The 27,387-nt window shown below is 36.7% G+C and overlaps 2 protein-coding genes across 6 annotated transcripts in view; one reads left to right on the forward strand and one right to left on the reverse strand.

Annotated features, from left to right (window-relative positions):
• Positions 1–559: 559 nt before the first annotated feature.
• On the forward strand, positions 560–13,716 carry TSTD3 (thiosulfate sulfurtransferase like domain containing 3). Its single transcript, XM_049654055.1, has 4 exons — positions 560–647; positions 9,047–9,220; positions 9,324–9,483; positions 9,765–13,716. The coding sequence occupies exons 1-4, from the start codon at positions 575–577 to the stop codon at positions 9,835–9,837; spliced, it is 480 nt and encodes a 159-aa protein (XP_049510012.1). The 5' UTR covers positions 560–574; the 3' UTR covers positions 9,838–13,716.
• A 2,115-nt stretch (positions 13,717–15,831) lies between these two features.
• CCNC (cyclin C) overlaps positions 15,832–27,387 on the reverse strand; it is a 28,519-nt gene continuing 16,963 nt past the window's right edge. For 4 of the 5 annotated variants that reach the window (XM_049654053.1, XM_049654051.1, XM_049654052.1 and 1 more), the window contains exons 6-12: positions 25,087–25,142; positions 24,167–24,202; positions 23,401–23,492; positions 22,734–22,801; positions 19,082–19,161; positions 18,062–18,180; positions 15,832–16,633 (exon numbers count right to left, since the gene is read on the reverse strand). In XM_049654053.1, coding sequence (XP_049510010.1) covers positions 16,579–16,633; positions 18,062–18,180; positions 19,082–19,161; positions 22,734–22,801; positions 23,401–23,492; positions 24,167–24,202; positions 25,087–25,142 — 506 coding nt within the window. In that variant the 3' untranslated portion in view covers positions 15,832–16,578. Of the gene's footprint in view, positions 17,270–18,061; positions 18,181–19,081; positions 19,162–22,733; positions 22,802–23,400; positions 23,493–24,166; positions 24,203–25,086; positions 25,143–27,387 lie in introns of all 5 variants that reach the window. The other variant, XM_049654054.1, reaches the window with a different exon arrangement.

The raw sequence follows: 27,387 nt of genomic DNA on the forward strand, positions 1-27,387 counted from the left end.
TTACTTTAAATTAATCTGCAAGAATCCGGATAGAAAGTAAATTGGAAATTTTTACTTCAAATCTTTACATTTTATCTTTGGTGTATTTTCTACTTTTCACTTTTAAACGTTGTCTCTCCTTTAAAAAAATAATAATCAAGGGACGCCTGGGTGGCTCAGTCGGTTAAACCTCCGACTTGGGCTCAGGTCATGATCTCACGGCTTGAGTGAGCTCTGTGCTGACAGCTCAGAGCCTGGAACTTGCTTGGGATTCTGTGTCTCCCTCTCTCTCTGCCCCTCCCCTGCTCACAGTTGCTCTCTCTCTCTCAAAAATAAATAAATATTTTAAAAAGGTTTAAAGAATAAAAAAGTAAAAAGTAATCATCAAAACCAAAAAAAAAAAAAAAAAAAAAAAGCCCAGCTCTCAGTTTCTTGAGTTAGGGCCCGGTTCCCTCAGCGATCACTTCCCGTGGCTCTCCTCGGCTCGGCCAGCGCCTGGCGGAGGGGGGCGCTCAAGAGCCCGGAGGTCGCCGGGAGGACCGGTGGAGAAACCGGAGGAGGAAGTGGTCCGGAGCCCGGTGGGCGCGAGCGGGAGATGGTGCTGCCGGGGCCGCTGCTCGGGAGTGCACGCCGTGCGATCTTCGGGTCGGCGCAGTCTGTGCTCTGGGGTGAGCTCTGTGGTCCATGGGGAAAGGGACAGCGCCTAACCTCGGGCCCCGGGGGAGGAATGGCATTGGTGGGGGTGCTCGCTTCTTGAAGGAAGCACCTCCTGATAGTTCTCGTTCCTTCAGATTCCGGGCTACTTGGGTCTGGGGCCGCTCTCGGGGGACGCAGGGAAGGAGGTCAGCGTTACTCCAGGAAGCTTGCGTGGGGAGGCATTTTGGAAGATACTGGCGTTTGAGCAATGAAGGTCAGTGCGCGGCTCAGAGGAGCGAGCGAGGCCCGCTTCTGCCCCAGACAAACTAACCACGAGCCCAGCTTTGCGAGTTGCACTTGTTACCCACTAGAAGCCGCGCCCATTGCTTGAATTAGAACGCGTTAGAGCCATTAAGGTACCACCAGGACAGAACGAGCCGGAGAAACGAAAGTGGTTATGGAGGTGTTGGGTGTATTCCTCAAAGCCGACTTCCTGTCCTTTAGCACAGACTTTTATTTGTGGACACAGCTACAGAGACTGTGGCATAACCCTGTGTCCCCAATTCTCCCTCCCAGTTATTCCACTTTAACTCTTGGTATGTCCTCGGTAGCTTAAAATGTGCTTTTCGGGGCGCCTGGGTGGCGCAGTCGGTTAAGCGTCCGACTTCAGCCAGGTCACGATCTCACGGTCCGTGAGTTCGAGCCCCGCGTCAGGCTCTGGGCTGATGGCTCGGAGCCTGGAGCCTGTTTCCGATTCTGTGTCTCCCTCTCTCTCTGCCCCTCCCCCGTTCATGCTCTGTCTCTCTCTGTCCCAAAAATAAATAAAAAATGTTGAAAAAAAAAATTTTTAAATGTGCTTTTCTATGCAAATGTTTTATTTATTGAGCACCTACTAAGGCAGGCCTCCTGCGGGGGATATCGCCTCTTCAGTTCACTTCATTTTGTGGAGAGACAGACACGAGTAAACACCATATACAACCCGGTGAGACTGCAACGGCAAAAGCAATGATTCTACCTGAGTTGGAGAAGGTGTTACAGAAAAGGTGCCTTTTCGTCTAAAATTCTAGTAATACACAATTATATTCTCATTATTTTCAAACAGACACAGCACCATGTAAGTTCTTCTTTGTACGCCCTCCCATATTCCATTCTCCTCTGCAAGTGAGGCTTGGTACACATCCTTCTAAACACTTTCCTGTAAGCCTACATAAATGTACACCTAAAAATACTACATTTGTAATACGCAGGTGTTGCTGTTTTTTAATTTATGTCCCAGAACTCCTCTTTCTGCATTCTCACTCCCCAGGAATAATTTAGTGTTTTCTTCCAGATGCTTTTCTGGACATTTATAAAACACAAGTATGTTATATGTATACAGATGTCAAAGGGGGAAGCTTTTTCATTTAACAGTATGGACATCTAAGTCACTGTTTCCTTGTAAGTGCTGCATGATAGGCTTCATAATTTAACCATTTCCTGAATGAACATTTAGGTTTCTTCCGATTTCAGGATGTTTCTAATCTTCCTTCCTTTTTTTTTTAAATGTTTATTTATTTTGAGAGAGAGGAAGAGAGAGAGGCTCTGCGCTGACGGGGCTCTGTCCCACGAATTCTGAGATCATGACCTGAGCCAAAATCAAAAGTGGGATGCTTAACCAACTGAGCCACCCAGGTGTCCCGTGTTTCTAATCTTTCAACCAAGACTTTCCCAAGAGAATGCTGTCAATCCTTGTCTTCTTAATGATTTGAGGCTGCTAATATGAGTGCTTGTCACTTAATCAGTGACCCCCATTACACTGAAAATGACTTTTGTCTCCTACGTTTCCATGAGATCAAAAACTTGCTGGCTACCTTTATTCTCTGAAGCCATCCCCTCCAGTATTATTCTGCTAGTTTTATTGTTCTTCCTTTTTGCTTCTGTTTAGACTCAGGTTTGAAGCAGGATCCCAAATGGGACCTACTAAGTCATGTGTACTGCCACTGAGTACTGTGCTAACACACCTTTGTGGTGGCACAAAGTGAGTGAACTTTCACCTACGCAGTCTTGCCCTATCTATTTCCAGGGTGCTGACCTCTGGAAGATTCTAAGCAGCTTTCCTGGTAATAGCCAGGTTGCATAAACGCCTTTACTTGGTATCCTAGTCCTTGGGCTACAAAGAACAACAGAAAACACGGAGGTGCCCTAGTTAATACGAATCAGCTGCCAGCAGCAGATGTCTTAAATAAGGAGGGAGTTTGAGGAAGGTGACAGCTGAGAGGACTTGGCTCGCTGGCCTATTTAAGGGGGAAGTACTGTGATAGAGGAGTAAAAGGTTGAAAAGACAAGTAACTTTAAGAAGCTGACAAACTGAGGGTTGATGGGGGGTGGGAGGGAGGGGAGGGTGGGTGATGGGTATTGAGGAAGGCACCTTTTGGGATGAGCACTGGGTGTTGTATGGAAACCAATTTGACAATAAATTTCATATATTAAAAAAATAAATAAATAAAAATTTAAAAAAAAAAGCTGAAAGTCAGTACATAGGGTGTTCCCCTTTCCTGTTAAAATCACTTCATGAAATAAAATGCATTGCCTTACCAGAAATTTCCATTGTACCATTTTACTCACTAGGATGGTTGTTCACTTGCTTTCAGCATTTTGCTGTGAGTGGTTCAAAAAACTGAAAATATTTATTAAAGTGATTACATTAGAAGTTATAAAATGTTCACACTAAATCCAAATACCCATTTGAAAAGGAAGCACACCAGATGTTCTTCCTAATGTTTTCTCTCTAAAGTAACAATCATCGTTTCTTTCTTGGTTGCATGTTGTCTGTATTGTCCATTGCACAGTCCCTAGAAAAAATTGTCAATATTCAACAGATATTGACATTGGTTTTCTAAGGTGTCAAGATCCAGAAGAGTATAGGTGAACTAGGGAATTTATTTTATGGCTGTGGCAAGAATGAATTGCTATTATTATGATTGTTATCATTACTAAGCAAAAGCTCTTATGTTTCCTTCTTTTTTTAAAGTTTATTTATTTATTAGAGAGAACAAATGGGGGAGGGGCAGAGAGAGGGAGAGACAGAGTCCCAAGCAGGCTCTTTGCTTGAACCCATGAACCATGATGGGAGATCATGGCCTGAGCCAAGATTGAGTCAGATGCTTAACCAACTGAGCCACCTAGGTTCCCCTTTTATGTTTCAAATAGTTATATTTTTCACATCAAAACTTTATTTGGAATTATAAAAAGACTGCCAAACTTAATTAGAAAGTAAGGGGTAATCGTAGACTTTTTTTTTTTTTTTTTTTGGCAGGGGTGGGGGATACAGAGAGAGAGAGAGAAGTAGGGAGAGAATCCCAAGTACTGTCCACACAGAGCCTGATTTAGGGCTCAATCCCACAAACTATGAGATCATGACCTGAGCTGAAATGAAGAGCCAGACACTTAACTGACTAAGCAGCCAGGTGCCCCAGTGGTAGACTGTTTCTTTTCTTTGTTTTTGTTTTTTTAAATGTTTATTTAGTTTTTTTTTTTCAACGTTTTCTTTTTTATTTATTTTTGGGACAGAGAGAGACAGAGCATGAACGGGGGAGGGTCAGAGAGAGGGAGACACAGAATCGGAAACAGGCTCCAGGCTCCGAGCCATCAGCCCAGAGCCTGACGCGGGGCTCGAACCCACGGACCGCGAGATCGTGAGATCGTGACCTGGCTGAAGTCGGACGCTTAACCGACTGCGCCACCCAGGCGCCCCTTAAATGTTTATTTAGTTTTAAGAGAGAGACAGAGCACAAGCAGGGAACAGGCAGAGAGAGAGAGAGAGAGAGGGAGACACAGAATCCAAAGCAGACCAGGCTCTGAGCTGTCAGCACAGAGCCCGATGCAGGGCTCAAACCCACATACTGAAAGATCACAATCTGAGCCAAAGTCAGATACTTAACCAACAGAGCCACCTAGGTGCCCCAGTGGTAGACTCTTTCTAAGTGAAATTTATTCTTTTAAAGTATAACATATAGTACAAAACCATGCTACACTATAACATAGAAAAGAAGGTAAATTTATGAAAAAAATTATGAATTTATAAATTTAGAACCCAAATCATGGATATGATTTCTTTTTTAAATGTTTATTTATTTATTTATTAAAGTTTATTTATTTTGAGAGAGACAGAGAGCAGGGGGGTGGGCAGAGAAAGAGAGAGAGAAGAGAGAGTCCCCAAGCGGGTTCCACTCTGTTAGTGCAGAGCCCGATGCGGGGCTGAACTCACGAAACTGTGAGACCATGACCTGAGCTGACCGCTTAACCGAATGAGCCACCCAGATGCCCCTATGTATATTTTTTCTATATATAATTTCTTTATTTTATTAAAAAAAATTTTTTTAATGTTTATTTTTGAGAGACAGACAGACAGAGTGTGAGTGGGAGAGAGGCAGAGAGAGAGGGAGACACAGAATCTGAAGCAGGCTCCAGGCTCTGAGCTGTCAGAGCAGACAGCCCAACATGGGGCTCAAACTCGCAAACTGAGAGATCATGACCTGAGCCGAAGTCGGACACTTAACCAGTTGAGCCACCCAGGCACTCCTATATATAATTTCTTTAGCCATATAATTAAATCACATTAAGCTAATTGAAATTAAATAATTTAATGAATAATTCTAGAATTTAGAGATGTAAAGAAATAACTAAATTTCTTAACTTTTTATTTGAAAAAAAAAAAAAAAAAAGCTCATTCCTATAGGTTTCTCCTTACTAAAAAGACCTGACAATTGTATTAGAAAAACTAACTTCTAAACATGTATACAGTATGAATTAGATCATTCTGAATTTTACTAGATCCTCAATTGGTATAGTGTAATATGTGATTTTAAATATTTTTAGGGCATCATATTTCAAACTGAAATCTGGGTTGGCAGGTTGTTTTTTTTTTTTTTTTTGTTTGAGCTGTAAGCATTTGAAAAACAGCAGATGCAGAGAGAGGCTTTCTCTGAACTCCCCTTACCTGTCTTTAGACAGATCCTTCAAAAGGAACTCAATTGTCATAAGTCCTCTCCCCAGGAGTTTCATCAACCATGATGACTCATCACAGGAAAGGAGACTAGAACTCAACAGCACACCCAGACAAGCATTATCACAAACTGTCTTACCTCCAATCTGTTCTTCTAAGGGTCCATTCATCTTCCCTAAAAATCATTTACTTCCCCCTAAGAGGCCTACATTCCCTCTCCCTTTTCCCTATTAAGATGAGAATTCTTATTTTTTAATTAAAAAAATAATTTTTTAAATGTTTACCTTTTTTACCTGCACCCATTTCTCTCTCCACCGCCCCCCCCCCCACCATTCCCTGCCTCAGGCGACCACCAATCTGTTCTCTGTATCTATGAGCTTGGGTTTTGAGGGTTTTTTGTTTCCACGTATGAGATCACATGGTATTTGTTTATCTTTCACTGTCTGACTTAGTGTGTATCCTCAAGGTCCATCCATGTTGTCTCAAATGGCAAGAGTTCATTCTTTTTTATGGCTGAATAATATTCCTGTGTGTGTGTGTGTGCGCGCGCGCGCGTGCGCCACAGTTTCTTTATTCATTTATCCATCAGTGGACACTTAGGTTGTTTCTATAGTTTGGCTGTTGGAAATAATGCTGTAGTGAACATGGGGTGCAGATATCTTTACAAGGTAGCATCTTCATTTTCTTCAGATAAATACCCAGAAGTGGAATTGCTGGATCATATAGTAGCTCTATTTTTTATTTTTCTCAGGAAAGTCCATACTCTTTTCCATTTGACATTCCCACCAACAGTGCACAAGGGTTCCCTTTTCTCCACATCCTCTCCAACACTTATTTCTTGTCTTTTTGATAATAGCCATTCTAACAGGAGTGAGGTGATATCTCATTATGGTTTCAATTTGCATTTCCCTGATGATTACTGATGTTGAGCATCTTTTCATGTGTCTGTTGGCCATCTGTATGCCTTCTCTGGAAGGATGTTCAGGTTTTCTATTCATTGTGTTTTTGTATATCATATATCAAACTATAGTATAAATCATATGTATATAATGTGTTTCTATTAGTACTTCTAAGATATTACTTTTTAGGTTGAAATTTAAATTTACATATAAGAAATAAGGGAATAGCCTGCTTAAAATTTCTTCCTGATGTCTAACTAGTTGCTGTACGTATTTATTGAATAAAATTTCCCCATTAATCTGAAATATCACTGTTACCAAATACTGAATTCTTACAGATGGTATACTGTATGTCTGCTTCAAGACTTAGACCTTTAAACCTTTTCCTATGCCAGTTTATACTATTTAAACCAATTTTGGGGCACCTGGGTAGCTCAGTCGGTTAAGCATCTGACTTCGGCTCAGGTCATGATCTCACGGTTCGTTGGGCTCTGTGCTGACAGAAGAGCCTGGACCCTGCTTTGAATTTTGTGTCTACTTCTCTCTCTGCCCCTCCCCTGCTCACAATCATTCTCTCTCTCTCTCAAAAATAAATAATAAAATATGTAATTTATATATAGTATAGATATATTTAAACCAGTTTCACTTTATAATATATTCAATGTTTAAAACAACATTTGAAGCATTATTATTTACCTTTCTTATAAGTGGTCATTTTGTTGTGTAAAATGATTATTAAAATTTTGTTTTTTATTTATTGAAAAAATCTTTTGGGTTTTCTTTCATGTTTTTAAAAAAAAACAGTTTGGAACTATAGAAAAGTTGCAAAAGTAAAACGGAGTTCCCTTCATTCTTCTTCAACTTCCCCTAATGTAAGCATCTTACATGATACGATTATTGAAATCAGGAAAGGAATATGACATAATACTATTAACTAATCCACAGACCTTATTTCACCAGTTTTGGGGCACCTGGATGGCTCAGTCCAACTCTTGATTTTGGCTCAGGTAAAAAACTAACAGTTTGTGGGTTTGAGCCCCACATTGGGCTCCATGCTGATAGTGCAGAGCCTACTTGGATTCTCCCTCTCGCTCTCCCTCTGCCCCTCTCAACTCACGTTCTCTCTCACTCTCTCAAAATAAATAAACTTTAAATTTCACCAGTTTCCCACTGATGCCTTTTATAGTCCAGATCCAATCCAGGATTCTATATTGTATTACATTGTCATGACTCCTTAGTTGGCTTCAGTTGGCTGACAGTTCCCCCACTCTTTGTTTTCATAACTTTGATACTTTTTAAGAGTACTAGTTACTTTGTAGATTGGATTTGTCTGAGATGGTCTTCTGATTTGATTCAGGGTGTGCATTTTTGGCAAAAATACTAAGGGGGGGGGGGGCGCCTGGGTGGCTCAGTCGCTTGAGCGTCCAACTTCAGCTCAGGTCAGGATCTCACGGTCCATGAGTTCGAGCCCCGCGTCGGGCTCTGGGCTGACTGCTCAGAGCCTGGAGCCTGTTTCAGATTCTGTGTCTCCCTCTCTCTCTGACCCTCCCCCGTTCATGCTTTGTCTCTCTCTGTCTCAAAAATAAATAAACGTTAAAAAAAAATTAAAAAAAAAATACTAAGGAAGTGATGTGCTCTTCTTCGAGCAACCTTAGAGACTGCATGCTGTCGATATTTATCACTAATGATCTTTGAATAATTGGTTAAAGTGGCATCTTTCAGGTGTCTCCTTTCGTAATTAGTATCTCCTGGAGGAGATACTATCCTGTTTCTCATACTTTCACCCCCTAACTCTAGCATCTATCAATGGCTCTTGCTGAAATAATTACTGGGGTGTTGACCTAATGGTGACTTTCTCTGTCATTCATTCTACATTTATCAATTGAAATAATCCCTTCTCCCCAATTATTTATTCAATTATATACTTATATCACTATGGACCCATAGATTTATTTTATGAGTTATTACTCAGTACCATATTATGTTACCAATTATTTTTTGTTTTTATTTAAGTAATCTTTACACCCAACATGGGGCTTGAACAAGAGTCACATGCTTTTCTGAGCCAGCCAGACACCCTATCAATTATTTAACAGAAACAGTGCCTTTAAGTACTTACAAGCGTAATTTCAAATGTAACGTCCCCACATCTAACATATGGCTTGTTATTTTCACTTGTAAGGGGAAATTAAATTTTTCTTCACATTGTATTTTTGGATTATGGTTGACTTACAAACTATTTGCACAATTCTGTTACCAAATGCTGAATGTGTATTTACAAGCTCTACCTAATTAAGGGCTTGGAGAGAGTAGAATATGGAGCTGGCACAAGGCCATCCGTTAAGCATGGAGGGCAAGAGGGTATGGCTACATCCTGTGGCTCCATCAGGCTGTGTGCAAAATACACTGAATGCAAAATTCAGCGAAGGAGAAACATCAACCATCGTTAGCTGACTGGAACCAGGGGGAAAATTTCCTTTGAACTGCTTTCCAGGTTATTAATAGCAACGTTACTTTGAAGGTGCCTAAATTATTTTATTCTTTCCAGGTTTGAAGTCAATAAAAGGAAGCTGCCACAATTTTTGTACTGCTGTTTTCAAAGATGTCACTTACAAGGAACTTAAAAGTCTCTTGAATTCCAGACAAATTACGTTAATTGATGTTAGAGAGAGATGGGAAATTGTTGAGTATGGGAAAATTCCCGGGTCTGTCAATATACCATGTAAGTGACCTGTGTCTTAAATTGATTCATTACAAAAGTATATATAGATTCGGTAATTTACTGTATCTAAAATTTAACTGAAATTCTTACCATTTTCTTCCAGTGGATGAGGTAGGTGAAGCTCTACAGATGAACCCAAAAGACTTCAAAGAGAAGTACAATGAAGTAAAACCATCCAAATCTGACAGCCTAGTGTTTTCTTGTTTAGCTGGAGTGAGAAGCAAGAAGGCTATGGACACAGCAGTATCTCTGGGCTTTAACAGGTACATAGATGGAGTATAAAAATGTATTCAAGAATGTGTATTGCGATGTTTCATATGTATGACGTTTTTACTGGTCTACTGAAAAAATTTTTATAATCACTGTGTTAGTAGTAGGATAGTGACTAAGAGCCTCTGTATTTTCATCCTACTCAGAAGTCTTTTAAATAGTTTTAAAGTCTAGAGTAGTCCTTATATCTCTAAATCTCTAAAGTTCCTATCGACTTTGTGTTTATAAAGCAGGAGAAAATGTTTACAGCATTAACTTTGCTATGTGTTTTCAGTGTTCAACATTATGCTGGAGGATGGAAGGAATGGGCGACTTATGAATTTTCAGAAAAGAAAAAAGGAAACTGAATTCTGGAATACAAGCTGGCTCTTTCCTTTTGTACATGCAGCACAGGATAGTAGAATGAACAAAATAATAATCTAGTCCTGGCATCACTGGTTAATGGGAAGGGGATTTTGTGTAAGTCAATTCTGTGTTGAATCTTTTTCTTAACTATAAACTGTAAATTGAGAATGCCTTGCCTATTTCCTTGAGGATTGAAATAATGTATGTAACTTGCCATAGAAATATAAGGGTTGGATTCTAAAAAAAAAATAAAAATAAAAATAAAATTAATGTTTATTTATGAGAGAGGGAGAGAGACAGAGCATGAGCAGGGGGTGGGGTTGCAGAGAGAGAGAGGGAGACACAGAATCTGAAGCAGGCTCCAGGCTCTGAGCTGTCAGCACAGAGCCTGACGTGGGGCTCAAACCCACAAGCTGTGAGATCATGACCTGAGCTGAAGTCAGACACTTAACTGAGCCACCCAGGCGCCCCTGGTATCCTAGAAATTAATTTGTAAATAGTTTAGTGAACTAGTTTAGTTTAGTATAGTACAATAGTACTCTCAAAGCCCAAGTTACTTGTAGTACCTAATCATAATGTAGGACCATTTGTGTTAGCATGGCTTCTATTCATTAAAGAGTCTATGAGCTAGACAAGTTTTTTTTTTTTTTATGATTATAACATATTTTAGTTTGTAAATTTTCCCATTTTAGAAAATTCATAAAATTGTCTTAATATGATATACAAAATTTCTGATAGATAAACCTTTCACTCATGATGAATAGTTACTGAATATTGAATAATATAAAGCAGCTAGTAAGCATTTCTTGAACACCTTTTCTTGGTTGAGATCCTATGCTAAATATTCCAAATGCTAAAAAGATAATAAAACAGATGCGATTCTTCTCTAAAGATGTTTGATTTCTAGCAGAGGTCTATAAAAGTAAAAACAAACAAACAAACAAACAAAAAAGCAGACTTTGTCTTAAAACACCAAGAATCTGAGCTCTAGAAAAGTAGGTGAAATATGAATAATGAAAATACATCAACACCCCCCAAAGACTTACGGCAATGTTGTAACCAGTATGGTAGCAATATAACTTGCAACTTAAATTAATTAATATGACCTATAAAAATAGAAATCATAGCGACTGCTTCTGTAGAGGGAAGATTAACTGGAAAAAGCAAGGAGGGAAATTTCTAGGGTGATGGAAACGATTTATATCTTGATTGAAGTGTTGGTACATAGAGTAATACATTTATCAAAACTCATTGAACACTTGAAAACATACGTTTTCTGTAATTATATCTCAATTAAAAATAATGAAAATATGAAAAAAATTAAATGTAAATAACTGTCACTAGAATGAATATATGCCTTTGGAATGTCAAGTCCTATGTTTGTTAGTGCACTAGTGGTAAAACAAAGAAAGCAAAGATGCTTTCTTCCATCTGTGCCTCTTCAGACCCAAATATGTTCAGTCTCATTTATGTAGTCATTGAGGTCATGTAAGGCCTAGGAAGCAACTATAAGGACTTGGTTTGTCCGCAGTGATATTATTAAGCCGTTGGAAAATCTGGGGTAGGAATGATGTGACCACCTCGAACTTCTATTTCTCATAATGTCAGTCTAGTTTCTAGCAGGAACTAGAAGAGGTGGAAAATAAACACACACACAGGCACGTTCCAATATTGGTTCATTCTCTATAGCTTTCCTTTTCCCTGGAGTATAGCTCTTCAAAGCCTCACTGCTTCAGTAATTCCTTCATGCCTTTAAATAAATCTTACTTATTGATCTATATAAACAAATATTACTAGGACAAACATATGAAGGTGGGAAGATTTGAAGAGAGAGAGAATCTCTCGGAGAGAAGGGAAACTGTGGTTGAAGTACTGGGCCCATCCAGGAATAAGAACCTGGGTAAAGACCCTGGGTAAATACACCAGATGTTTAGTTGGAACCCCTGGGAAACTATACCTTAGGAGTAAAGGTGAACCAGAAATTGTCCAACCCTCATAAAAATGTAAGACCAGCTTCAAATCCACTAAATCACTGAATGAATTAAGGTGATCTTAGGAGCCTACCAGAAGTAAATCCCCTCTTAGAGAAAGATATCATTAGCTAGCTAGAGCAAAGGGTTGGCAGCAATGAATTTTTTAGGTTTGTGGGCCATAAGGTCTTTGTTGCAACTATTCAACTCTGCTACTGTAGCACAAAGCAACCACAGACAACACATAAAGGAGTGTGGCTGTATCCTAACAAAACTATGGCCACTTAGGTTCGAATTTTCTATTTCACGTGTTGCCAAATATTCTTCTTTTCATTATTTTCAACCATTTAAAAATATGGCAAACATTCTTAGCTCAACGGCCAGACAAAACTAGACGGCAGGTGAGATTTGGCCCATGAAACATAGTTTATAGACCCCTGAGCCAGAGCCATAAATATTCTCTACATTTCTTTATATTCAATGTTCGGAATTCTATAACATTTATTAGAAATGGCAGTAAATAGGACCTCACAATTGAAAAATAAGAAAAAAAAAACTAAAAAATCTACATATAATTGACATGTTGGCATTTTCAGACAGACTTTAAATTGTTTTCAATGTTATTTTTGAGAGAGAGAGAGAGCGAGCAGAGGAGAGGCAGACACAGAATCTGAAGTAGACTCCAGGCTCTGAGCTGTCAGCCCAGGGCCCCACGTGGGGCTTGAACCCATGAACTGTGAAATCATGACCTGAGCTGAAGTCAGATGCTTAACCAACTGAGCCACCTGGGCACCCCCTGCCCCCAGACTTTAAAATACCTATGCTTTGTATTTTCAATAACTTAGATGACAAAAATTATTAATGGAAGTAATTAGTGGAAACTACAAAAAAGTATCAAATAGAAATTCTAGAATTTAAGAATAACTGAAATTAAAAACCCAGTAGATGGGCTTAACAGATTAGACACAGCTGATGAGGATTAATAAAAATGAAAAAAAAAACATTAAAACAAAGGCAAAGAAAAAGAAGTGTATTCCTCATATCTTGGATACCTAAACAAAGATAAAGGACTCAGGGAAGAATGTCTCCCTATGAGTGACTTAGGGAGCATATGAATTATAAATGATTCTGGTGACAAATTAATAAAATGTACAAAGTAAACTGAGCAAATTACAACGAAGGCATTACTAACCTTTCAGAAAGCCAAAAATATTCTAAAAGAAATGTAACCATAGTACACTACAGAACACATTATACATATATACTTGATATACACTGAGTATGAATTTAACAAAAATTACACAATTAAATTGGGAAGACAATGGGAGTAGAAGTCTTAATGTAGAACCAGGTTGGTGGGGAAGAGGAAGCAAGAGAATAGAGGGAGGTGTGTGAGAAAGTGAAATCTTCATTTTCCATAGGAAAGTTAGGAAGTTAATAGATGATTTTACTATTGGGAAAAAAATCAAAATAAAAAGCTGGAGGGTAAACATAGGAAGCAGTAAGGTAATTAAGACCATGGAGGGGGCGGGGGGCGTCGGGCAGCTACCCAGGTTTTAAGAATTAGAACCTGGGGCACCTGGGTGGCTCAGTAGGTTAAGCACCAGACTTTGGCTTAAGTCATGATCTCATGGTTCACAGGTTCGAGCCCCACATTGGGCTCTCTGCTGTCAGCACAGAGCCCACTTTGGATCTTCTGCCCCCCACCCCTCTGCCCCTTCCCCAATTGTGTATGCTCTCTCTCTCTCTAAAAAAAAAAAAAAAAAGAGAGAGAACCTAATCTGGGGTGCTTGGGTAGCTCAGTTGGTTAAGCATCCAACTCTTGCTTTCAGCTCGTGAATTTGAGCCCTGCATCAGGCTCTGCACTAACAGTGTGGGGGCTACTTGGGATTCTCTCTCTCTCTCTCTCTCAAAATAAATAAACATTTTTAAAATTAAAAATAAAATAATTAGAACCTAATTCAAGCTCTTGTCACTCTTGACCTGTGACATTTCTCATCTCTACAATAATTGTTCTGAGAAATGACTTCATCATGTAGAAACCCAAGAACATTCTTGTCACCTAAGTGCTCAATAAAAGCTATAAGCTTGTTACTTGTAAATGTGGAAGTTAACACAACAGCAAAGAAATAACTAAAAGTTGCTCTGGGGGGCAGGAATGCTCAAGCAGTAGGGAGAATGGGTCAGGAGTCTAACATTTCCCTTGTCTTACAGTGCACAGTCCAACAGAATTAAAGCCATTATGTGATTTTGAATTGTCTTACATTTTAAAAAGAGGTGAATTTAATTTTAATCGTGTTTTATTTGGTCCTGTCATTTAAAATGTTAGATATTTTACATTCCTTTGTATTATGTATTGAATCTAACATGTATTTTTACATTTACAGCACATCTCAGTTCTGACTAGCCACATATTCAGTGTTCAACAGCCACATGTAGCTAGTGGCTGTCACACTGGACAGTGCAGCCTACAGCTCTTTTTTTAACAACTTATCATCAGTAGGTGATAAGTCACAGAAAGCAACAACCAGCCATGATATGCTCTCTGTGGAAGACACCTTTAACAGTAGTCTACCCTCTCGAAAAAAAAATTTTTTTGAACTTGATCAAGCCTTTACATTCAACTACCAATTTATAGAAAATACAGAAAAAGGAGCGTGTTAAATGGCACTTCAAAGATACATTTAGTAAGATCCATATGGTGGGAAACTCTCAGTAGATAACCAAACCAAAAAGGAGAATTTAAAAAATAAGACAAGAGGAATCCATGAATTTTAAAAGACTTAAAGGATTTATCAATCAGTTGCAATGTCTGGTGCTGATCCTGACCAGAATTATTTATTTTTCATGGTATTTATAACTGAAAATATGAACAATGACTATTTGGTAGTACAATATTATTTTAACTAATTCTCTAGGTATAAAATTTTTTTCTAAGAGCCATTATCTTTAGGAATACACATTGAAATAATTATAGAGGAAATATGGTATCTTGCATTTGCTTCAAAATAATATGCATGTTGTGGGAAGTTGACGCAAATTTAGGTGAAACGAAATTGGCCATGAACTGGTCATTATTGAAACTGGGTAATAAATACATGGAGGTTCATTACAGAATTTTATTTACTCTTGTATATGTTGCTTTAAATTTTCTATAATAAGAGGGTGAAAACAAAACAAGTCATATGTACTAACTTTCAAAATAAAAATTTTAAAAGAATATAGGTAGGCTTAAAAAAAAATTAAGGTTAAGTCAGTGGTTGTGATATATAATCACTACGCTCTTCCAACTCAAACCCAACCTTAATTCCTTCAGACCTGAGGAGAGCATTTTTCCTTATTTCTTATTCTGCCCGTAAGCCCGTAAGACCTACATTTATCATTGGTACTGACTTTACAGTACCACTTTACCACTTTACCCCAACTTATCTGATCCTCTCCACAAGGAAGCAAAACTCTACAGTCTAAGAGCCATTTGAATTACCCACTTGACAAACTACAGAAGACTTTAAAACTTGTCTAAAGGAAGAAGGACACTCGGAAAACATAGGCAGATTCAAAATGATAAATTCAAGACATTAGTCATATAACTGGAGAACATTACTTTTATTCTTGAAGTTTCATACTAGGAAGTCAACACTTAATTTAATAATCCATTGTTCACAATTGATTTATAAAAAAACTTAATCCTTAAATTGTACATCAATATCCTATGACTTCAAATTTCATCACTCTCCTTCAAATCTGAAGAAAATGATTAAGTTCCACAGACAGCACAGTCCCACTGACATAACAATTTGTCCAAGTCCTACACTCATGAGAATTAAGAATGGCCAGTATCAAACTGGCCTGAAACCTGATTGTGTTCCTGGCTCAGGATACCTGTAGTAAATTTGTAAATCCACACTAAGACACAAAAATAAACTAGGGAGTGTATGTCATATAAAAACTTTTCACAGTAGAGTAAAAATTAACATTAAAATGTTGCCAAATTTCAACCATATCACGGTGTTTTATCCAATTAACTTTCAAAATGCCTGATTAACTGTGAATCAAATGCAAATAAGGTCATGTAGGATTTTTTTTTTTTTTAAGTTTGCCCAGCATTTCAAAATGGTTATGGAATTAATATAACTTTTAAAATGTCAAAGTATGCTATACATATTGCACTTTTCTGCTAGGCTGGGCTAGTATCTTCCATGGCAAGATACTAAAACTACGAATAAAATACACTTTTAAATCAATAGGTACTTGATTAATTTCCCTGAAATTATCAATATCGTTACCAAAATCTTCCAGGATTTTGTAAGATTTGATTCCTTAAATACAGTTTTAAAGTTTAACTTAAGGAGGGAAAAAAACCCTCATATATTTGACTTTTTATGTCTTTTTTTTGGTCCTTCAATGACCAAAGAGAATTTTAGACAAATTATGCTTCATGTTTCCTGGCTTAATAAAAAGCTATAATTTCTATTATCCAAATTAAGAAAAATTATACTAATCGAAAGTTATTAATTTTGAAATGTCTATGTATGTCTGTCTGTAGGTCCCCTTAGAACCTTTCCAAACTTTTATAATCAAGAGATTTCAATCAATTATGTACTAGAATCAAATCAGGTAAGGTAAAACTTATTTTGCAAAAATAAAATCACTTCCCAATATGCTTGACAGAAACAAGCTATTCATTTTCATTTGTGTTCCATTGAAGACATAACTGAAATCTGTCCAATGGTTTATTTCCAACTGGTCCACTACGGTATTCTTCGGAATGTTTTAAGATTGGCTGTAGCTAGAGTTCTGACTTCCATTTGGACCCTGCTCTCCTTCACTGTTCAAGTGGGGAAGAAAGAGATTTTATACCAATTAAAAGACTCATTTTCAACACCCTGATAAGCCAACTAATTTTTAAAGTTAGTTACTCTTTGGTAAAACTCTACAAAACAAAGACACTCCTGATTGTCTGACACAGATTGCAAAATTAAAATACAGAAGACTAACATCTGGTTTTATGTTTTTATTCTTCCATAACTTGGTGCCCTCACACATTACAAGTATTCTGGAAGTTAGCGTCCACATACATTCAAAACATTTAAATAAGGGTATGGGATTTCACTGTCATTACAGGTATCACTCAACATAGAGATAGAGCTTTTTCTGAACAAATTTCCTGTAAAATTAAATCTTATATATAAAATCTTATTCCTACCAAATATGAAAATCAAGAAGTGTTCTTCTGAAAAAATGACTGTCCAAAGGCGTAATAAAATCACATGTAAATACAGCAAACTTTTATTTATGAGTCAGAAAATAAAAATGGCAATTTCCTGGAAAATGCTGAATACTTAAAAATAACTAAAACTGAAAAATACCAGTAACTGTGGCAATAGGATTATTGCCTTATCTTGTCCATCATCATCTTGCAGCTTCAGGCCCTGCCACTAGTGGAGAATCACTCAGGGAATTTCTGCAAAAAATGCATCCAAAGGTAGCTGTTTGAATGAATGCCTTAAACAGCTCCTTGCGTAAGTTAATTTTTTTCCGAATGGTAACATTAATTTATCAGATCTACAAATCTATCTTGATACATTCTATAACTTATTTTTCTTGATAAATGATTAAGATGGGTAGCATTGCTTTATTTCCCTTCACCTTTTTTCCTACTCTAAATGATCTGATGTGAGAGCTGAGAACCACTGAATTAAATGAATAGATCCCATAAAAAACACCAACCTAAAAAAAAGAAAAAACAAAAAACCCTTAGTACAAGTGATTCATATTTAGCAAAATTATGGTACTATGTGCCACAGTTCTTCAAGTCCCTCAAAAGCCAAAATTCTTTATTTATCTTTACAATATCAGGTCACTACGGAAATTTATGAAACAGGGTAATAGCCAATAGTGGAGGGTGAGGGGGAAAGGCAGAGTTGAAATGACATGGGATACTACAGAATTCTTTATTCCTGAATTTCAGATGAACTAGTTCTGTTTAAATTTATGTGCAGTATATAGCAATATGTTGAGGGATACCTGTAAGAGACCTGCCATTGCATTCGGAAGTTAACAGAGGATCAGATTAATGTATTTTTTTAAATGAGATACTGTCAATCTATCAAGTCAGATTGAAAAAAAGTTATATGTATCATGAAGTTTTGGAAGAAATTTCATGAAAACAATACAACATAATCTATGGAAAAATATGAAAATGTGTATGAAATACATAATGAAATGAAATTCATGATTAAAGTCTACAAAGTACCTGTTTGGAGGAGGTTTTGGTTTCGGCATCTTACTAAGAATAGTTGCCATCTCTTTCCTCTCATCAAAATTCTTCCACTGCTCATACAGTTTCAAAATAACCCTGATTATTTCCAAAATCTAGAAGGAAATATTGAAAAGTTCTCAGTAGCAGTATCAAGCAACATGTACTATGTAAAGAACACACATCCTGAGGAAACAGTGAAGACAGAATCTCTGTCCTTAAGTATTCGGGTTAGATTAGATAATCCTGATAAATGTGAAAGCAGTATTTTTACCACACTGCTCTGTAGGCTTCTCCTTCAACCCTCTCATCTTTTAATATGCATACCTTGTCCATCCTTATCCATCTCTGCAGTTGGTTTCCTTCTATCTGCTAATATCTTAAACCAAAACAAAACAGTGAGGAAACTGGAATAGAAGTCTAAATCATGATAGAGTATGCCACTACAGAGTACATTCCTGTAACACCAATTGTTTCAAACAATTCGGTGGGAGGTGGTGCACCAAAGTCGTCGTTTTGTTTCTCCGTTAATTACATATGAGTTAAGGTGCTCAAAAACTGGCAGCTACAAAATCCATCGTATCCAATTTCCCAATTAGCCCTTTCTTTCTCATCTGAGTAGACCTCACTTGGATTGATCTAATGCTATCAACATTGCAGCAGAAAAGGTAGAAAAAAAGGGCAAAACCCACTTTGTCAGCAGGCAGGCTGTGTTACGAAAGTTTACAGTGGTATTTAGCGGTCTCCAGGTAGCTTTTACAATAATCCTAGAAATGAGGGGTAGCTTTGCAACTAAGAAAACCAAAAGTTTACCATTCTGTTTAAGTGTAAACCCAAAAGACAAATATAACCTAAACAGTCAATATCAATTCTCACCAAACATGTTTCTTAATATTTTTACCAAAGATCATCTTAGCCTGGTGGACAGCATACGATTTTAGACTCATGTTAAGTAAATATCACATTAACTTTAAAATGTTCAAGCTTATATTCAATTAAGGGAATTTTAAAGACTACCTTCTCCATATCCACAGAAAGTTCAGCAAACCACTGTCTGGCATCTTTCTGCTGTACAACACAGGCTACATGTAGACAAGCTGGAAAGAAAATGAGAGAAAGGCCCATGTTTAACTGCAAACATGAAATGTAGGGACTTAGGGCTAAAGGTAAGATTTTCACTTAAAATATTCATCTGCATTTTCCAATATTCCTTTTAAAAATGACATATACTCATCTAATAGTTACCAGTGACCATCCCATCAATTTAATATAACACAAACAGAAAAAATTAATAGACTGTATTAAGGTTCTTGATATCTCCTGCTCCTTACTGTGTGCCAGCCATGGTATACTTGTTTGTGAGTCAGGGCATGTTAGGAAAAAATCCAGTGAAGAAACTAGAGCAGGGAAATGATCCCTGAACAGTGGTGAGTGGTAAAAATACACCCAAAGTCAGTTTGACATGTTAAAGAGAAAAACAACAAAAACAACAATAATATGCTGATATATTTCAATAAATTATGTTTTAATATTTCAATTAAAAGCAGTGCTGCCTCTGTTTTAAGTTATTAGATAGGATCAAGTCAGGTGAACACCAGGCACCCAGGTATAGAACTCAGTGTTATAATCAAATAGAGCCTAGAAAAAAATGTAATGCGTCATATACAATATAATTACAGTTGACCTTCAAACAACATGGGGCTTAGGGGCACTAACCCCCTCTGCAGTTAAAAAATCTGCATGAAGGGGCACCTGGGTGGCTCAGTCGGTTGAGCATCTGACTTTGGTGCAGGTCATGATCTCATGGGTTTGGGAGTTTGAGCCCCATATGAGGTTCGCTGCTGTCAACTTGTCAGTGAAGAACCCACTTAGGATCCTCTGTCCCCTTCTCACCAGCCCTCCGTGGCTTGCACTCTCCCAAAAATAAATAAATATTTAAAAAAAAAAATTGCATGTAACTTTTGACTCCCGCAAAACTTAACTACTAATAACCTACTATTGACTGGAAGCCTTACTGATAAATAGTCGATTAACACTTATTTTGTATATGTATTATATACTTTGTTCTTAAATAAACTAAGCTAGAAAAAAAAATGTTAAGACAATTATAAGGAAAATAGATTTACAGTTCTATAAAAAAAAAACCAAACCTGTGTATAAGTAGACCTATACAATTCAAATCCATGTTGTTCAAGGGTCAACTACATATACACATTACATACAATATAACCTAACAAAGAGAGTAAAAGAGCCCAACACAACAATCTACATCACAATTTTCCCTGATATAATTCCTACCAGCAGCTTGGCTACCCTGAGACACCAGCTTCTTGAGTTATATTCCCTGGTTTAGTTACCCATATGATTTTGCTAAAGATGTCAATTTAGGCAATCAGTGACTCAAATGGGAACTGACATAGTGGCTGCCCCAAGTCAAAGCTGTAAAGTGGGGTGTAGGTCCTGGAGAGACTGAGAGGCCAAGGGACTGAAATTACAGTAACAGGTAACTGAAATACAGTGGAAAATGCCATAACAGAGCATACACAGAGTAAATCAGAACCAGAGAAGACATCCTAAACCCGGACTGAGGTGATGTAGGGAGTTTGGGAATGGGGAGGGTGTCACTAAAGACATCTGAGCCAAGTCTTAAAAAAAAGGTGAGAGTGGGAGCAGAGAATGGTATGTATAGGTTAAAAGAAGCTATGTATTTTATCCAGAAACTGGGAGGAGAACTGAAAGATTTTAAAAAGCTCTTCCTGGGGCGCCTGGGTGGCTCAGTTGGTTAAGTGTCTGACTTTGGCTTAGGTCATGATCTCACAGTTCACGAGTCCAAGTCCCATGTCTGGCTCTGTGCTGACAGCTCAGAGCCTGGAGCCTGCTTCAGATTCTATGTCTCCCTTTCTCTCTGCCCTTCCCCCACTCATGCTCCCTCACATGCACACTCTTTCTCAAAAATAAGTAAAACATTAAAAAATAATAAAAATAATAAAATAAAAAGCTCTTCCTAGCTCAGGGTTTCTCAACCTTGGTGCTACTGACACTGTGGGCTGGATACTTGAGACTGCCTGTACATTGTAGGATGCTTAGCAACATCTCTGGCTTCTACACACTAGATGCCAGTGGTATCCACCCCAGTGGTTATTTTGTAATAACCAAAACCATCTCCAAACATTGCCATACATCCCCTGGGGAGCAAAATTATCTCTGGTTGAGAACCACCAGCCTATCTCAACTGTGGCAGACAGACTGGCTCTCTGAGAACAGGGATACTAGATGCCAATTAACCAGTAAGGAGACTGCTGTGGTCACCTGAACAGAAGTGAGAAGATGGCTATGAGATTACCAAAAGGACAACTGAGAGGAAGGCACAACAGGTATTGGTTACCAACTAGATGTAGTATCGAGGGAGATGAAAGAGTCTAACGGTCAGGTTTCCAATTAAGGTAACTAACTACTGCTATTTACCAAGCTAGCAAAGACATTAAAAGGAACATCTTCTTAGGTAAAGTGATAGGTTCAGTCCTGGTCATGAGTCTGAGGTGCCAGTGAGACGCCAAATGGAGCTATCTAAAAGGTAGATAGATATAAAGAACTGCTCAGGAGCAAGGCCTTGGTTAAATAAGGAGTTGAAACATTTCAACCCGTAAGAAATAGTAGAAACCATGGGGCCCAGTGAGACTACTCAGGAAGAACAAAGATAGCAGGGGTGCAAAACTGCAGGACATGGCCTGCTATTCCTTGCTTCTTACCCATGTGTTCCTTCCCAATGAACCCAGATGCCACTTCAGAATCCTTCCAAATGCAATGGTTTCAGAGAACCTCCAGGACTACAAAAATATAATAACCTATTTGCCACCCCCAATGTAAGAAGGCTGAGAAATATTAACATTTTAGGAATAACTGAAAAAAGAGAAACTTGTGAAAGTAAGGTGGTGAAAAAATAGGGGGAAAATCAAGAAGACAGAATCATGGAAATCAATAGGAAAAAGAAACTAGTAAGTGCTTAATACATGGCAGGCATTACAGGTGCTCTACAAGATATTTAGTTCTTGCAACTAATAGTTCATTTAGTTCTTGCAACAATTCTGTATGCAGTTAGAATCCCCAACATTTTGCAATTAAGAAAACAAACTCAGGTTAAATACTTTTCCCACAATTGTAAAGTAAGCAAAGTTTAAATTTAGGACGATATAACTCCAAAGATTGTGTTCTATCCCATTACACTGCCTTCCACAGATAGATAAAATGGTAGCTAACTTATTCTTCCAGCAAAGCATTGACTACAGAGCTCCTTTACTGAACCTCTAAGGACTTAGTTGGGCTTAGGAAATAAAAGGCCCAGTTATTCCATGTAAGTTACAAGTTAATATTAATAGGCTTAATTCTGAACTTTTCTTCCTAAACAAAAATGTTCTATTCAGACACTGGTCAAAATTATTTTAAATGATTAAAAAAAAAAAAAAAACTTACCAAAAGAGCGGGGTGAGAGGGACAATAATCCTGATTTATGAAAGTTGCATTTCATATTATTGAAAGTTCACATGCAAGGATTAGTCTATTACTTCATGAAATGTAACAACATAAACTATAATAGCGTGAAATTTCTTTTGAGATGACCTAAATATGCTTGTAACAATTTAACTAATAAAGGTATACCATGCTTACATACCTAAAGCTATCATGAAAGGAGGATACAGTAGGCAAAGATCCGTTCTGTAGGTATCATTCACTATCCTCCTATAGAAATGTAAATCATATTATTACTGAAATCAGAACTATCTTATATGATTGCACATCTCCCCCCAGAGAGGACCAGATTTCCCATCTTTGTACATACTTATATCTTTAATAGTACTGGAGTACAAATATAAAGGTGGAAAATATCAAGGAAAATGACCATAAGCATATTTTAATGAATAAAATTACAGCTAAATAGATTCTAAAACTTAAAACCCTACAATAAATTACAATATAAGGATTTTTCCAATTTTTCAAAAATTAGAAAATCAAAGAGGAAACCAGAAATTATATAATTAACTAATAAGTATGTTGAATACCAACAGAAGTATTCTATTTGAAAAATAATGTCTTAATTTTTATGTACTCTGTTTTTCATAAGAATCAAATTTTAATGGAAATATTAATCAAATAAAGATCCTTACAAATTTAGCATTTATATCAATATAGTTAAAATTCAACAAGGAGATTATTTCGTTCAACATACAATATCTTGGGACACCAGCTTAATTACTTTAAAAACACTAAAGTTCATATTCAGTTGTCAACCTTCCTAGCTAATAACACATTACACTATGAATAACTTCTGTTCTAATTACCATGCAAGGGGAAGCAACATGTCTTCTTGGCCCATGTCCTGCACATACTGGAGCAAAGGTCTATAAGGATGATACACTATCAAGCAACAATCCTAGAAACAGTTTAAAAAATGTGTATGTATAAAAACAGATATATTACAACACAAAAACTTATCATTACCCAACTGATTTGTAATTGTGTATTTCAAAATGTATTTCTCTAACTCACGCTTGCTTCCCTCTTATTCTGTTAAGCAAGCAGTATGGCAGCCCTAAACTCTACTATAATAGTGAAGGCAGTACTCTCTCTGGAATATACCTTGGTAAATCGGTTGGCAGTCAGTCAGCATCCATTCCCTTAGAGACTCAAAGTGTCACATCTGCAACACACTGAAACCTCTTATTAGCCTATAAATCCATAATTCCCAACTGGAGGAGAATTCTGCCAAAGACATAATCTATCTTTAAATAACACCACACACATACACAAATTGTGCAAATAATTTACAGTGGCTTAATGTCCTGACTAGTTTGCTTGTAATCCTTTTATTATAGTTACTATAGAACAGAAAAATTTTCCCATCCTAAGTGGGCTATACAAATTATTTTACAGGCTTCTGAGAGGATATAGGTGATGATGCTACTAGGTACTATGATTTTACCATCATGTATCACTTGGATGGTTTTAAAATGCACCTTCCTACAAATCATTTCTTTAAATAATTTCTGACTTCACTAAATTTGAACATGTTTTATTCTATTAATCACAAGGAAGTAATATACTTACCATTAGTTCTAAAAGATAGAATTCACATTCTAATATCTGTTTTAAAAATAAAAAGATTATAAATGTCAATGTGAAACAAATCAGTCTACTTAGTCTAACAATTCATATACATTATAGTAATACCACAAATTTTTACTAAAATTTTTTTTAAATCAAGCACATAGCAGCTTATATGAAAATGAACATATGCAACAAAAATTACGTTTTTACTATACTACAATGAATGGAATTATGATTATATCCTTATAAGGAAAAGCCAGTTCCATATAAGGGTATCTATTTTTTTTTTTAATTTAAAATATCCTGTGTAAACTTAAGATTTTCCAATACACTTCACAAATGCAAAATGCAAAAATGCAATTATCTCCACTTAAGTGTTACTTAATATATTACAAATCAATAAAAGGAAAGAATACTGAAAATGAAACAAAAAAATCTAATTTACATAGAATGAAGAAATCCCTTGCAAAGCAGAAAAAAGACATGCCTCTTAAAAACGTTAATAGAAATTCATCTTCTAAACTAATGTAAAGTTTCAAATATAGTTTTCATACTGTTCCATTATAGTAGTTCCCAGCCCTAGATGCACACTAGTATCACCTGAGAGATTTTAGAAAATACCAGTCCTCAGGCCTCAAGCATGAAAATTCTGTTTTAGTTGGTCTCTGGAGAGGCCCTGATATCAGCATTATGAAAAAGTTCCCAAAGCAATTTAATGAGCATCCAGGGTAGATAACCACTGCTATTACATACTTTTTTTTTTTTTGGTAGAAGTAATTTAGCTTTAATTTTAGATTTAAGGTTTATATTCTTGTAGTATTCGAGACTGCCACTTACAGGTTTCAGTTTATTCTAACATAAAATGGAGCTAGTTTATATACAGCTTTGACAAGTAGTTTTATTTTATATAATATACTTACATGGTTCATCCTATAAGGGAATTCCTTTGGAAAGGCATATGAAAATCTAGTTTTTACTGCAGAAAACAAAAAATGACTTAGAAAATGAAAGAGTGAATTAAACCAATATTTCTTTAACAAGTGTAGAATATTAGAAGAAGGGGTAAATCATTTTTAGTAAGAGCTCTTAGAGATGCTTAGGGACCCAGATATTTGTTTTGTTTTCAGGCGACGGGAAGAACTAAGTGGCAGGAAGGCCTAGGCCCCCATCTATATTACAATTAGAGAACTTCAATTATATACCTAATGTGTTACTCTCCTCCTCTCCTGCTCACGCTCTCGCTCTCAAAAATAAATAAACATTAAAAAAATTTTTTTAATCTTTTCAGCTCTAGAATGATATTGTTCTGTTTTTCAGTAATTCAGCTTAGAAGGGATACAAGTTATATATGTGTTCAAATATATATGTATTTCTAAATATACATAAAAGTTCAAAGGATACCATAACCAAAGAATGTTAACAGTGGTCATCTGATTTAAGAATTTTTATTAATCTGTACTGTCTGTAATAGATACTTCTTTACCAAAAGATATATTTTAATAAAACCATAAGTGTATGTGAAAAGTTCCTACGACTTTTTCATACCACACACAAACACACACGTACAGTTACAACTCTCCTTTGTCACTAAGAAAATACAAACGAAGAAACTATTAACTATCAATCCTCTATCTCCTCAAAATGATATGAGTGTACACATTTAAGTACTACTATTTGAGAAAATTGTATCCAAGTCATTATGATGCAACATTTCATTAAATCAAGTGATTACCGACAGGCTCTAGAGGATCTGTTCTGTGATCCCTTCCACTTGTACAAAGCCCAAGACCTCACAGAGATTTAAATTTTTTTTCATTTATTCTATGTACTTTATTTTCAAAAAGTTTTATTTTGTAAACTGGGTATCCTAACTAATTTAGATAGGTAACATCTGCCAAGATTTGAACCCTAAACCATTTAAAATTGATATTAGGAAATGTATACTCAAGCTTTCCTTTCCTTCCTCCTTTAATTTATTTGAAAACATACCAATTATTTATTTCTGAGTTTTACAAATCCTTCTGATGTAAACAAGATGTAAAGTGTACAAATAAAACAGGTATTTATTTACATAATGGTCACTAATCAACAAGGTAAAGTTATCTCTGTGCATTAAATAAATCTACATCCCTAACTCGTAAACCTTGACACTTAACTTACTAAGATTTACCTGATACTGTCAACTTCTCTCCTACTCCATGATAAAATTGCTCTGCATTTTGGTTTTCTACCTCCTAATCCTTTTCTAACTTGGAGGAAAATGCACCCCTCCTTTCTATCGCTACCTCTACCACTTGCACATTTGCTTTCCATCTACTCAATTGACAGTTCACACTTTGTTTTGCACCTTTAACCAGTCCTCCTCCAATAAATCTGTCCTATCAGTTACTAGTATGCTCAAATTTCTCTTAAAAACAAAAGTACATACAACCTTTATCAAATTATATTCCTTTGCTTTCTTAAAGTAGACTATTTTTTGGAACATTTTTTAAGTTTACAGAACTGAAGAGATAATAGTTACCACATCATCCATGTTACAGGCTGAATGTTTGTGTCCCCCCAAATTCATATCCTGAAGCCCTAACCCCCGTGTGATGGTATTTGCAGGTGGCACTTTAGGGAGTTAATTAGGTTTAGATGAGGTCATGAGGGTGGGGTCCCCATGAAAGGATTATTATTATTTTTTTTTAGGATTAGTATTCTTATAAGAGGAACAGTAACCTCTCTCTGTCACGTGAGAACACAATAAGAAGGCAGTTGTCTGCTTGCCAGGAAACAAATGGCTGATCAAGGAAATGATCAAGGCAGACACTCTGTTTGATCTTGGACTCTCCAGCTTCCAGAACTGTGAGAAATAAACACCTACTGTTTAAGTGACCCAATCTATGCTATTTTGTTAGAGAAGCTTGAGCAGACTAAGACAACCGCTCACCCACCCAGTTTCCCTTGTTATTAACATTTTATATTATATTAGTATGGTATATTGTTATAAATAATGAATCAATAGATAATTATTAACTGAAGTCCATAGTTTATTCAGATCTCCTAGTTTTTTCCTAATGTCCTTTTTTCCGTTCCAGGCTCTCATCCAGGAGACAACTTTACATTTACTTGTCATGTCTCCTTAGATTCCATTTGGCTGTGGCAGTTTTCCAGACTTTCCCTGTTTTGATGACTTTAGCAGTTTTTGAGAGTACTGTATATATATATATATTTTTTTA

Source organism: Panthera uncia (genome assembly GCF_023721935.1).
Source record: "Panthera uncia isolate 11264 chromosome B2 unlocalized genomic scaffold, Puncia_PCG_1.0 HiC_scaffold_24, whole genome shotgun sequence".
Classification (NCBI taxonomy): domain Eukaryota; kingdom Metazoa; phylum Chordata; class Mammalia; order Carnivora; family Felidae; genus Panthera; species Panthera uncia.